Source organism: Stegostoma tigrinum, chromosome 22 (assembly GCF_030684315.1).
Source record: "Stegostoma tigrinum isolate sSteTig4 chromosome 22, sSteTig4.hap1, whole genome shotgun sequence".
In the NCBI taxonomy this organism is placed as follows: Eukaryota; Metazoa; Chordata; class Chondrichthyes; order Orectolobiformes; family Stegostomatidae; genus Stegostoma; species Stegostoma tigrinum.
The window spans coordinates 54,583,209-54,596,185 of NC_081375.1; the positions used below are offsets into that span (position 1 = coordinate 54,583,209).

Sequence of the window (12,977 nt, forward strand, 5' to 3'; positions counted from 1 at the left end):
GTCAACCTTCCCTCATAAGACCTTCCCTCCATTCAGGGCAAGATCCTGGTAAGTCTTCTCTGCACCTTTTCCAATGCCTCCACATCTTTCCTGTAATGAAGCGACCAGAACTGGACACAATACTCCAGGTGTGGCCGAACCGGGCTTTTGTATAGCTGGAGCATAACTTCACAGCTCTTGAACTCGATCCCTCTATTAATGAAAGCTAACACACCACAAGCCTTCTTAACAACTCTGTCCAACTAGGTGGCAGCTTTCAGGGAACTGTGAACATGAACCCCAAGATCCTCTGCTCCTCCACACTGCCAAGAAACTTTCCGTTAGCCCTGTATTCTGCTTTCAAGTTTATCCTTCCAAAATGAATCACCTCACCCTTTTCAGGGTTAAACTCCATCTACCACTTCTCAGCCCAGCTCTGCATCCTATCAATGTCCCTTTGTAACCTAGAACAGACCTCTGCACTGTCCACAACGTGACCCACCTACGTATCGTCCGCGAACTTGCTAATCCACCCTTCGACTCCTTCATCCAAATCGTTTACAAAATTTGCCCAATTTCCAAGCCCTTTTTACAGGAAAGGTGAAATGTTGATTATGCATCCTGTTCAGTCACCTGTCACCTTGAGATGCACGCTTAGCTTAGATGAGGGAACCAACTGCTGGAAGATTGAGATTTATTCACATTCAGCCCAACCGTAAAGAGTTTTGATGTCATATCTCCTTGGTGAAACAGGAAGACGGTCTGGTTAGAATGCTGTAGGTCTCTTGCTGATGATCTATCCTTAAACAAAGGGATGTGTGAATTCCTGCTTAATTGTGAATGTCCATACTTAGTTAGCTAATTCTTTTATACTTAGGACCATATGGAACTCAAAGTGCCAAAGGTCATGCCGTTCGCAATAGCTATTTTAACAGCGTGATCAAAATTTTAAGGTAGTAGTTTAAAATGTACATGACATGTATATTCGGAACATGATGTCAGCTGTGGCACATTGGGATGTCAGCTCAGCATACATGTGGTATCTTTCGTGGTCATGTTCACCGAAACTAACTGTGTTGTCTTGGCTATATTCATTGTCATCAGTTCTTCTTATTGGTATCAGTCTAAGTTACTAACAGCAAGTGGGAAAGGATGCTGTCTCAGATTTAGTAAAACTGAAGCTCAGGTTTTGATAAATAGCCATTTATTACATAGTACTTGAGAGCTAGTTATATTGTATTTTATTATTTATTATTTTATCAGTATTGTATTTACTAAATTATGAGAGTCCTAACTAAACTCAGGATATACTTAAAAGTACATAAAATATATTTCCTGATATCATCATCATAGAATCCCTACAGTGTGGAAACAGGCCTTTGGCCCAAAAAGTCCACATCAACCCTCAGAGCATCCCACCTAACCTACACATCCCTGAACACAATCGGCAATTTCACATGGCCAGTCCACCTAACCTGCACATCTCTGGACTGCGGGTGGAAACCAGAGCACCCGGAGGAAACCCACGCAGACATAGGGAGAATGTGAAAACTCCGCACAGACAATCACCCAAAGGTGGAATTGAACCCAGGTCCCTGGCGCAGTGAGGCAGCAGTGTTAGTCACAGTGCCGCTCCTAAGTTAATTAAAATATCAGTTAACCTTTCAGGTGCTAGGACTTGAGTAAAACCTTTGCAAGGTTCCACATGGTAGACTAAGTAGTAAAGTTAGACCATATGGGATTCAAGGTGAGCTTGCCATTTGGATACAAAATTGGCTTAACAGTAGGAGACATAGTGATAGTGGAGGGTAGTTTTTGGACTGGAGACCTACAATCCATGGTTTTCCATATGGATCGGTGCTGGGTCCACTCTTGTTTGTCACTTATACAAACAATTGGAATGAGATTATGGTTAGTAAGTTTGCAGATGACACCAAGATTGGTGGTATAACGGACAGTAAAGAAGGTTATCTAAGGTTACAAAGAGATCTTGATCTTACTGGCATAACATTCACAAAAGAGGAGGAAAACAACAACAAACTGCCATTCCTAGATGTCACAGTAGAGCGAACAGTCAATGGGGAACTTCAAACCAGCGTCTACAGGAAAACAACACATATGGACCAAATAGTGAACTACAGGAGCAACCATCCCAACACCCACAAACGAAGCTGCATTAGAACATTATTCCAACGAGCCACCACACACTGCAGCACAAAGGAACTATGCAGAGCAGAGGAAAATCACCTATACAGCGTATTCAAAAAGAATGGGTACCCTATGAACACAGTGCGCCGATTTCTCAGCAACAAACCCAAACAAACAGACAAAACAGGCTCAGAAACCATAACCACTCTCCCCTACGTCAAAGACATTTCTGAAATGACTGTCAGACTACTCGGACCCCTTGGCATCAGGGTAGCCCACAAACCCACCAACAAACTAAAACAACAGCTAATGAACTTAAAAGACCCTATACAGACAACAAATAAAACGAACGTCATCTACAAAATACCTTGCAAGAACTGTGACAAACACTACATTGGACAAACTGGCAGGAAGCTAGCCACCAGGATACATGAACATCAACTAGCCACAAAACGACATGACCCACTATCACTAGTATCCTTACATACAGATGAGGAAGGACACCACTTTGATTGGGACAACACATCCATCCTAGGACAAGCCAAACAGAGACACGCACAAGAATTCCTAGAAGCATGGCATTCCAACCGGAACTCCATCAATAAACACATTGACTTGGAGCCAATCTACCATCCCCTGAGAAAAAGAACAGGAAATGACATCACCAACCCAAGGAAATCTAACCAGATAAATAGAAAGCGGGATCTAACACCAGCGCTTCGTCGGAGGCTCACTGATGATGTTACCTAGAATGGTGATGAAACGTCTGAAAACTAACCTTCCAGCTCAGCGAGCAAACTCACATCCAGAACCTCAACCTGAGCTACAAATCTTCTCAAAACTCGCTAGATCTTGATCAATTCAGTCAGTGGGCTGAAGGGTGGCAGATGAAGTTTAATTTGGATAAATGCGAGTTATTGCATTTTGGTAAAACAAACAAGGGCAGGACATTTGTAATTAGAAGCAGGGCCTTGTGTAGAGTTGTAAAACAGAGACACCTAGGGGTTCAGGTCCATAATGCTTTGTAGTTCGCATCACATATGGATAGGGTAATTTAAGAAGGCGTGTAGCACACTTGCCTTCACTGCTCAGAGCTTTGAGTGTAGGAGTTGGAACTTAATGTTGAGATTGTACGGGACATTAGTGGGGCTTCTTCTAGAGTACTGTGTCCAGTTTTCATCACCCTGTTATATGAAGGATATTATTAACTTGGAGAGGGTTCAGAAGAGAATTATCAGGATGTTGCTGGGAATGGAGGGTTTGAATTATGGGAGAGGCTAGATAGGCTGAGATGTTTTTCACTGGAGCGTAGGAGTTGAGGGGTGACCCTATAGAAGGTGTACAGATATTGTGAATGGCAGGTGTCTTTTCTCTAGGGTGGAGAAGTTCAAAACGAGGAGGCATATTTTTAAGGTGAAAGGACAAAGTTTTAAAAAAGACATGGGGGCAATATTTTTTAAACAGTGTGTGTGGTTCATGTATGGAAATGGGTGCAGGTACAGTTACAACATTTAGAAGACACATAGATAAGTATATGAATAAGAAATGTTTCAAGAGATATGGGCCAAGTGCAGGCAATGGGACTAGTTTAGTTTGGGATTAGGGTTGACATGGACTGGTTGGATCAAAGGGTCTGTTTCTGTGCTGTATGACAGTCTATAACTGTGTACAATACAGGTAACACTCTGGCTTCTGAGTTAGAGGGTGTAGGTTTGAGTTCTGCTCCAGAGACCAGCATACATGAATCAGGCTGATGCTTCAGCATAATGCTACTAATATTTGTGGATAAGCTGTTAAACTGAGGCCCAGACTGCCATTTTAAGAAGAATGGGAGAGTTGCCCCAGTGTCCTGGCCATCAAAACATGTTTGGTCATTATCTCATTGTCACTTGTGGGATATCCCTGTGCACAAATTAACTTGCATATTTCCCAAATTAAAACAATAAATACATTTTGACACCATTTCATTGCTTGACAGAAATTTTTAGAGTATCCTGAAGTAGTAAAAATGACTATTTAAATACAAATACACCACAGCAAATCAACATGGCTCCTGCAACAGCATCTTTTAAACCCAAAGATTTCTACTACCTAGAAAGATGAGAGTGAATGCATAGGAATACCACCAAGTACAAGTTCCCATCTAACTCAAAATCCACCATCTTGAATTGGAAATGTAGCTCTGTTTCCTCACTATCCTGGTTCAAAATCCCAGAGCTGCCTTCCTAACAGCAGTGTCGATGTTTCTTCATCACATAGGCTGTAGTGATGCAAGACTGTTGCTCTCCATCACCCTCAGACAATTAAAGATGGGCAATGAGTGCTGGTTCAGGCCACGAGATCCATATCCCATGACCACATAATAAGAAGTGTTATTTTAATATAGGTTTTGTATTTTTCTGGAGTAACTGAACTGTAAGAGATGATGGCAATCTCCCACCTATTGTAACCTGATCCTTACTAACATCTTGAATGTTGACTGCACTGAGTTGTAAGCCACATGGATGGTTACACCAGCCTGTTGAAACAGTATGAAAAAATCTGCTCAGCAGACTTCAGTTCAGAGGACTTTCTAAGAAAGCCCCCATAATGCAGAAAGAATATCTGCCTTATTGAATACCTTAGTGTTTTGGTTCCTGACTGTAGTAACCCTTATCAAACTTTTCTCTGTGGAGGATTACTGCAAAGGTTGGCTTCCTGTCTTAACTTAGGAAAAAGCATAGGCCACCTAAAAGAAAACATTCTCATTTCATCAATATCTGGCAGAGATATAATGTGCTAGTCAGCCAACAAATAAAGCAAAACAGAAGCCATGTAATCTTAGACGCCCCAGTTTGGAAAGGGAAGGTCAGAGTATTATGTGACTCTATCACTCTCTTCCACTGTCACTTTCCAGTAATATTGTTTGTATTTTACATTCCTTTTACTTCTTCCATCTCCATTCTGGGGTGAAGTCGTGGTTAAGTTAAATTCTCCATTCCTGCATGTTTATATTTTGGATATGTTACTGAATGTTGTGTTTTTACTTCAGTCTCTACAAAAGCACTTCAAGATCCTAAGAAGTGTCAGACTGGCTTGTTAAGATCAGATCAGTGTTCTTACCTTCTGTCATCTAGATTTGCAACACGACAGTGCCACATTCTATTCTGCTGTGTGGCTGTCACATACTTTGTCCACACTGCAGTCTGACAGCAAATAACTGCAACTACATTCAAACAGAAGGTGTTTTCAAAGAAGTGAGTTCTTTGAGGTTCTCTTGGCCACCGGTCACAGCACAGAGGATTTCTGAAGAAGGGTCTAGGCCCAAAATGCCAGCCTTCCTGCTCCTCTGATGCTGCTTGGCCTGCTGTGTCATCCAGCTGTACACCTTATTATCTCAGATTCTCCAGCATCTGCAGTTCCTACTGTCTCTGAGAGAATAGAGCAGCTGTGTTTGTTACCGCTTGTCCTGAGATGAAGGACAAAGGCATTTCTAATAGATGTCGGAATGCATTGGTTAAACCCATTAATATTTGTTCAGCTGTTAAAAGGGTATTTCATCACAAGTATGAGAGCAGCAAAGTCCCTCCTGCAGACCAATACGAGTAACTGATTCCCTGTGTTATTCAGAGTGTAAGGGAGTGGCATTGGAGTTAATTGCTTTAATAAATATTTTTTACAGAAATTATTTTCCTAAACTTTCTGTAGAGCTGGATGAACACAAGCCAAGCAGCATCTTAGGAGCACAAAAGCTGACGTTTCGGGCCTAGAGAAGGCTCTAGGCCTGAAAAGTCAGCTTTTGTGCTCCTAAGATGCTGCTTGGCCTGCTGTGTTCACCCAGCTCTACACTTTGTTATCTCGGATTCTCCAGCATCTGCAGTTCCCATTATCTCTGCCTAAACTTCCTACAGTGCTACACATGGTCAGTACCCATTGCTTAAAAACGGTTTAGCTAGTTGAAAAGACTATGCTGTGTGTTCAATCTGAAACTAGTTTATCAGAAGCTGAGTATATGCTGACAAAGGAGCAGGGGGAAGCCCTTCAGCCCTTTGAATTTATACTCCAACTCAATTAGATCATGTCTGATCTAAATCTTAAATCTATTAACCCAGCAATACTTCATTTCCCTCGATATTTTACCAACAAAGTTAAACAGATCTCAGGCTTTCATTTGACTCCAAACATTAACAGCCATTTGACAAAGTGAGTTCCAAATTTCCACTGCCCTTTGTTCTGATCACCCTGCTATAGGAAGGATATTGTTAAAGATTTACAAGGAAGTTGCCGGGTCTGGAGGGTTTGAGGTATCGGGAGAGGCTGAATAGGCTGGGGCATTCTTCCTGGAGTATCAGAGGCTAAGGGGTGACCTTACAGAGGTTTATAAAATCATGAGGGGCCAGGATAGGCCAAATAGCTAAAATCTTTTTCCCAGGGTGGGAGAGTCCAAAACTAGAGGGCGAAGGTTTATGGTGAGAGGGGAATGATTTAATAAGGACCTAAGGGTAACTTTTTCACCCAGAGGGTCGTGCGTGTATGGAATGAGATGCCACGGGAAGTGGTGGACAGAGGTAAAATTACAACTTCTAAAAGGCATCTGAAAGGTCACATGAATAGAAAGGCTTTAGAGGGATATGGGCCAAATGCTGGCAATAGGGACCAGGTCAGATTGGGATGTTTGGTCTGCATGGACAAATTAGACCAAAGGGGTCTGTTTCTGTGCTGTAAGACTCTATAAGTTAGGAATCGTCTCTGCCTTGAGATTGAGGTCAACATTACATGAGCATTTTTAAAATTTATCATACCTGTGCATTACCTTATAGTGACTTTTGTGGGTGGAAATCTAAATCTTTTGTTTCCCCACAGTTCGTCATCACTAGGCGTTCAGAGAATTTTTTGATTTGCCCTTCATACATCCTAAACAGATTACAAACTTCTAATTTGTTATCTTTAGCAACCTTGGATATACATTCTCTATTCTTTAATCTAAGTACCACTAATCATTAAGTGTTTGCCTAACCACTACTTCCCAACCAATTTCTAGTCTGTTTCCAACTCAACATCATAGGGTTATCCTCCAATTCATACTGTTTTTTTCTTGAAAGCAACATCTTGTTTGAAACCTTGTCAAATATCTTTCTGTAATCTGTATAGACAACATCCATTCACCATGTTAGTGATCTCTAGGGTAAAAAAAAGCTACATTTTTCTGGTGTGACTGACTCGTCTCAATTCCATGCTTGATCAACCTGTCTAAGTGCTCTATCACTCTGTCCTTAGTGATTGAACTGAGCGACTTCCCATGACTGATGGATCTGTAGTTACATGAACTTTGTCTTTCCTAAATAATAAAGGGACATTTGAAATGTTCTAATCCAATCACACAATTTCCAAATCTACATAACGTGCATATATTGTGACTAAGACCCTACAGTTTCTTCACCAGTTTGCTGCATTTACACTTTCCATATCTTGGATGCTACACTTCAGTTTTTTTTATGCATGGCATACGTGTGTTGTTGGTAACGTCAGCAGTTATTGCTACTTTCTTAAACTACTACAGTTTCCATTCCAGAATTTTGATCTAGCAGCAAATGAAAGAACAGTAGTGCGTTAGGATTATGTGCAAATTGCATGGCAAGTTGCTACAATGCATCTTTCAGATGGTACACACTGATGCCACTGCTCACTGGTGGTGAAATGAATACATGTTTAGGAAGATGAATAGGGTACTTACCTAGTTTGGCTGCTTTGTCTTAGATGGTGATGAGCTCCTAGAGTGGTGTTGAAGTAGCATTCAGTCAATCAAGTGAAGAGTGTTCCATTGCTTTCTGTTGTCTGTAGGTGGTGGAAAGCTTTGGGAGTCAGAAGGTGAGTAACCTGCAACAGAGGACAAACCTCTGACCAGAATTTATTTGGCCGTTATCGTCAGTATTGACCCAAGTATCTTGATTTTTGATGGCTGGCAATGGTACTTTTGTTGAATACCAAAGGGATATGGTTAGAGTCTCTTGGTGATGGTCATTGCTTGGAACTGTACGACACTGATTTTTAATTATCACTTATTACCTCGATCTGGAATGATGTCAAGGCCTTATTGCTCACGTGTGCAGTCAGCTTCGTTTACTGCAGTCACAAAAGACACTGAATACTGCAATCACGCCCATTTTGAAATTATGGTAAATGAACAGTTAAAGTTGGTTGGGCCAAGCTACTTCCTAAGGAATTCCTGTAGTAAGATCCTGAAACTAAATTGATGGGCATACAATAACCAGAACCATTTATTTTATATTAGATGTGACTTCAGTCTGTGGGGAAGTTTTTCAACATTCATTTGATATTACCCTTGACGCCATAATTGGTCAGATGCTGCCTTGATGTCAAGGATAGTCACTATTGCTTCTTGTCTGGTATTTGGATACTTTGTTCATGTTCAAACCAGGACTGTCGTAAGATTTGGAACCAAGTAGTCCTGAAGGATCTCAAACAGAGTTTCAGGGGCAGATGATCATTGATTAAATGTTGTTTTAAAGCAATGTCATGATGACCTTTCCATCACCAAGATTGCCTATTTTCGTCTCTGTAACACTGCCTCATTCCACTGTTGCTGAAAACGTCATCCACACCTTTACTACCTCTAGACTTCACTATCCAACACACTGTTGGCTAGTCTCCCATCTCATATCCTAAATCAACTTTTACTCATTAAAACTGTGCATCATAGTTCTCAAATTGCACCAGATTCCATTTGCCTATCCCAGCATTTTGACTGACTTTGGTTCCCAGTTAAGCAATGCAACAATTTAAAAATTCTCAACTTTGGTTTCACATTCCACTGTAGCCATTTCACTTCTAATCCCAGTCTTCAAGCCTTCAAGATCTCTGCATTCCACCATTTGATAGCTGGGCTTTCAGCTATCTTGGCTGCTAAGCTCTAGGTTTGCCTCCTAAATTTTGTCATATCTCTTGTTTCTCCTTCTTGAAAATATTCCTTAAAGTTGTATCTGTGGCTTTTCCTGTTCGACTCCTTTGTCCTGATGTGCTCTGTTGTCAGATTTTGATTGGTAATGTTCTTGTGTAGTACCTGCAGACATTGTGCTGTGTTAAAAGCTCAATATAAATGTAAGTTAACGTTTTCCTCTTGGTTAGACACTGTCATTTACCCCATATACTTGGGTAGCCTTTGGGGCCACTGGGTGCTTATCAGCAATCACTACTCATCTTTTCTAACAATCAGCATCTCCAGAGAGACATTTGGCCCTTAATTTCTTATTGTTGATCTTGATTTCCTCCCTTTCGGTCACTCTTTTTGTTCATAATAATGACATTAGACAATCAAATTATCATGGAGTAATGGGATTGCGTTGCCAGTGATGGATCAAGAACTGGGGAGCAGACTCATATTCTAATTAGCCAAGAATTAAGTAGTGAGGTCACGCCCCAGCAATTGGATGGTAGAGCTCATTATTGGACCGTGCACCTGGTATTAAAACTATAGCACTAGATTTTTTTTATTCATTCATAATATGGGCATTCCTGGGCTGGCATTTAATGTTCATTATTGCAGTATCGACTTTATTGTGGAGATGTACTTCTGTTTTGCTTCCAATTACTTAAAATCATACAGCCTGTGACAAGGTGGATGATCTTGTCCATGAAATTACACATCTTTCTTGACCTTTGCTATTCAATATATTTTTTATCATTAAGTCATTTTCATGCAAGTGGTTTAATTTAGTGCTGAAGCTTTCTTTACTGTGGAGGGCTGTCGAGGCTGAGTATATTCAAGACTAAGATAGACTTATAATTGGTAAGGGAATTAAGGATTTTGGGGATAAAGAAAGAAAGTGAATTTGAGGATTATCAGGTCATCTCTTGAATGGTGAAGCTGACTTAATGGACAAAACAGCTTTCTTCCTTTTCTATGTCTAATGGTCTTAAGCCTGTCAGTTAGTCTGATAGCCCTTTCAGAACTACCTTTGTTTAAAAAGATGGAGGATCACTGTAGGCATTAGAGATACTGGAACATTCTCATAAGGTCAATTCCACAAGTCCTGGCAACTCTCCTGTGCTTTGTCCAAGTGCCCACTTTTTCTGTGCAGGTCTGAATGATGGGCAGCAGGAGGATTTTCATCTGTAGGTTTAGTCATCACAGCCAAGCCCAATCCTGCCCTGTGTCCACATGCATTCTTTCTAGTTGGGATTGATGAAGAAGGAACTAAGCTGGGAGGTTAGTAGTTTTTGTTCTGCATGATCTGGGAGCACAAGGCTCCATGGTGCCCTAGTCTTATAAATGGAGCTTTCTATGGCAGTGGTCACCCCACACACTTTGTTAGTATTTGAGCTCCAAAGATGCAGTAAAATGGGAAATCTGTATTTTTTTTGCAGGACTTGAAAGTTGTTGTCAATTCTTTATTTCCAATTAAAAGTGCAGAACCACGTCTCTATTCTTTTCTCTTTCCCCCATTAGCTGTATTAATTGTGGGTCTTTCGTCTCCAGTATTCCACCAGCAGTAAGTTAAATAGAACAACAGCACATTTGGATGCTAATTCTCATTTGCATGTAACCCGAACTTAAAGGCTTCCCTTGTACCCTGACAGCTGTTATCGACAATAAATTCTTACCGCTAGTATGAAGCAAGTGTTGCTATGTGCTTGCTTTTCCGTTCCTCCTTCTGATTCTAATTCCACAGTACAACTCTGCTTGTTTCCAGCGTCTTTTCTGTACACTGTTCCAGTTCTCAGCTGTTCCGCAGATTGTTTTTTGAGTTGTCACTGCAGTGACACTGAGTTTCACATTTCAAGCAAACTAGTGTGTGTTATCCTTTCTTTAATCAATGTTGGTCAGGCTGCTGAGTCTGACAGCAGTACAATCTCCGTGTCAGTTTAGTGCATGCTCTCTGTACTGGGTGCACTATATATCATCAGATTTCAGCAAATTGCTGCTCACTGTTCCAGTTTTGGTATGTCACAGTACAGAAGCATGTCTTTTAACTCCATCAAGTCTGCATCAATGAGCCAAACTCGCTTTTCTGCTAACTCAGTTGTACCCTAAAATATTTGTCTTTTTCAAAAAAAAAGTTTATTAATGATGTTTGCGAAAGAGAAATCTATATTGTAGCCACCACTGTGAAGAGCTTTTTAAAAAAAAAATTCTACCCTTCAATTCTTTCTGTAATCTTAAATTTGTACTCAGTCCCTTGTTCTTATTTCATTACCTGTTAAAGTTGTAATTGAGCAGAGTTTAAATGTTTTGATACTGGGGTCAATCCCATGCTGTATGGTAAAATTTCCAAAGTCTTGCTGTGACATACACCTTTTTCATAAGATGCAATGAAAAGCTAGACAAAGCTAGACAGGTTTGAAGTGGGTGTGAGGATTACAGTGTTTAACCTGGGAGAATCATGACTAGAAGGCAAGCTTGGAATATAAAATTACCTGGCCAGATAGATGTTATAGGATGTAGCTTGACTTAGGTGTGATTAGATTAGATTCCCTACTGTGTGGAAACAGGCCCTTTGGCCAAACAAGTCCACACCGCCCCTTGCAGCATCCCACCTCAGACCCATTCCCCTATAACCCACACACCCCTGAACACTACGGGCAATTTAGCACTCAGCTAACCACTGAGCCACTGTGCTGCCCTGTGTGCATAACTGAGAGATTAAATAGAGCCTGCAAGAGTGAATTGTGCACAGTCTAAATGCTATATGTTCCTGGTGTACAACATGTAGCAAAGATCCCACCCTGTGACTCTTGTAAATTGCAAGATAAAATGTACGTATAATATCCTAGACTAAAAAGTGACTTGTGAGTTGGTTAGCCCATTAAAAAGCATAAAGAAAGCAGAGTGCCAACTTTCTCCTCCAGTATATTACTTCTTCAAATGATGGTTTTCTAGGGACTTGCTGAAAGAAGACTTCTTGATAAGACAGAATTGGAGGACGGGCTGTCCCTGGGTTTGATTTGTGTACTGCGCTGTGGAAAATGTTGCTGCAGTCAGAGCATTATCTGGGGCATCAGAACAAAACAAGAATTTCACATTTTAATCAAAAACATATTCAAGAAAGTTACATGGTGTGCATCCTCCTCATTTGTTCCGTTCATATTTGTCAGTTGGGTGCTCACTGCAGGATAATGCAGGGTGATATCAGGCCCTGGTTTGAAGCTGACTCTTTCGATTATTTTGTCAAAGGTGTCGACATGCAGCCATTGCCAAGTATTTTGGAGATGAGGTGCCAGCCTGTAATCGAACCTGTGATCACTGTAAGAATCCAGAGATTGTGATGAGACAGCTAGATTCCCTTCAGAGATTCGAAATCAGCAAGGCTCAGACGTCTGTTCAAATGCCTACATCCCAGGGGCCATTTGGTTACATCCACGATCTGTATGAAGGAGGAAGGAAGGGCTATGGCTTTGAAAGGTAATGTTCTTCATGGTAAGATTTATTACCAATATTTGCAATTGATGCATAGTGTATGCAAGTGTTGGCACTTTTTTTGAACATTGTAAGAAAGGAGATGGTAGCTAAATTTGAGATGTTTCCAGGCTCACAATAGACAAGCTGTCTCCTAAAGGGTTCTCATTCTCACCAATTGCATTTTGGAACTGCATGACGAACCTCTCTATCACAGCACAATCACTGTTGATTTATCATGAAAACAGATGTTTTGTTGTTGGTTTGAGATTAAGGAAAAATTCTCCACAGTTTGTCAAGCCTGGCTTCACACATCACTAACAGTACAATGCTATCTTTGAGAGCTGATGGACATGATTGGAAAATAAGTGGCATCTCAAAAAACTGAGAAGAATTATACTACTTATTTACCAAGTCTGCGAACTGGAAACAACTTGTTCCGTGTAAAGCCATTGGT

At 40.8% G+C, this 12,977-nt stretch overlaps 1 protein-coding gene and 1 long non-coding RNA gene across 6 annotated transcripts in view; one reads left to right on the forward strand and one right to left on the reverse strand.

The window, feature by feature from the left end:
• Window positions 1-12,977, forward strand: part of recql5 (RecQ helicase-like 5) — a 104,813-nt gene that overhangs the window by 50,618 nt on the left and 41,218 nt on the right. For both annotated transcript variants that reach the window (XM_048555356.1, XM_059653849.1), the window contains exon 8: window positions 12,299-12,526. In XM_048555356.1, coding sequence (XP_048411313.1) covers window positions 12,299-12,526 — 228 coding nt within the window. The remainder of the gene's footprint in view (window positions 1-12,298; window positions 12,527-12,977) is intronic.
• The window catches only part of LOC125463732 (uncharacterized), a 64,445-nt gene that overhangs the window by 3,808 nt on the left and 47,660 nt on the right, over window positions 1-12,977 (reverse strand). For 3 of the 4 annotated variants that reach the window (XR_007249895.2, XR_009447092.1, XR_007249894.2), the window contains one exon: window positions 7,841-7,983. This is a non-coding gene — a long non-coding RNA (uncharacterized LOC125463732). Of the gene's footprint in view, window positions 1-7,840; window positions 7,984-10,728; window positions 11,677-12,977 lie in introns of those variants that run through there. The other variant, XR_007249896.2, reaches the window with a different exon arrangement.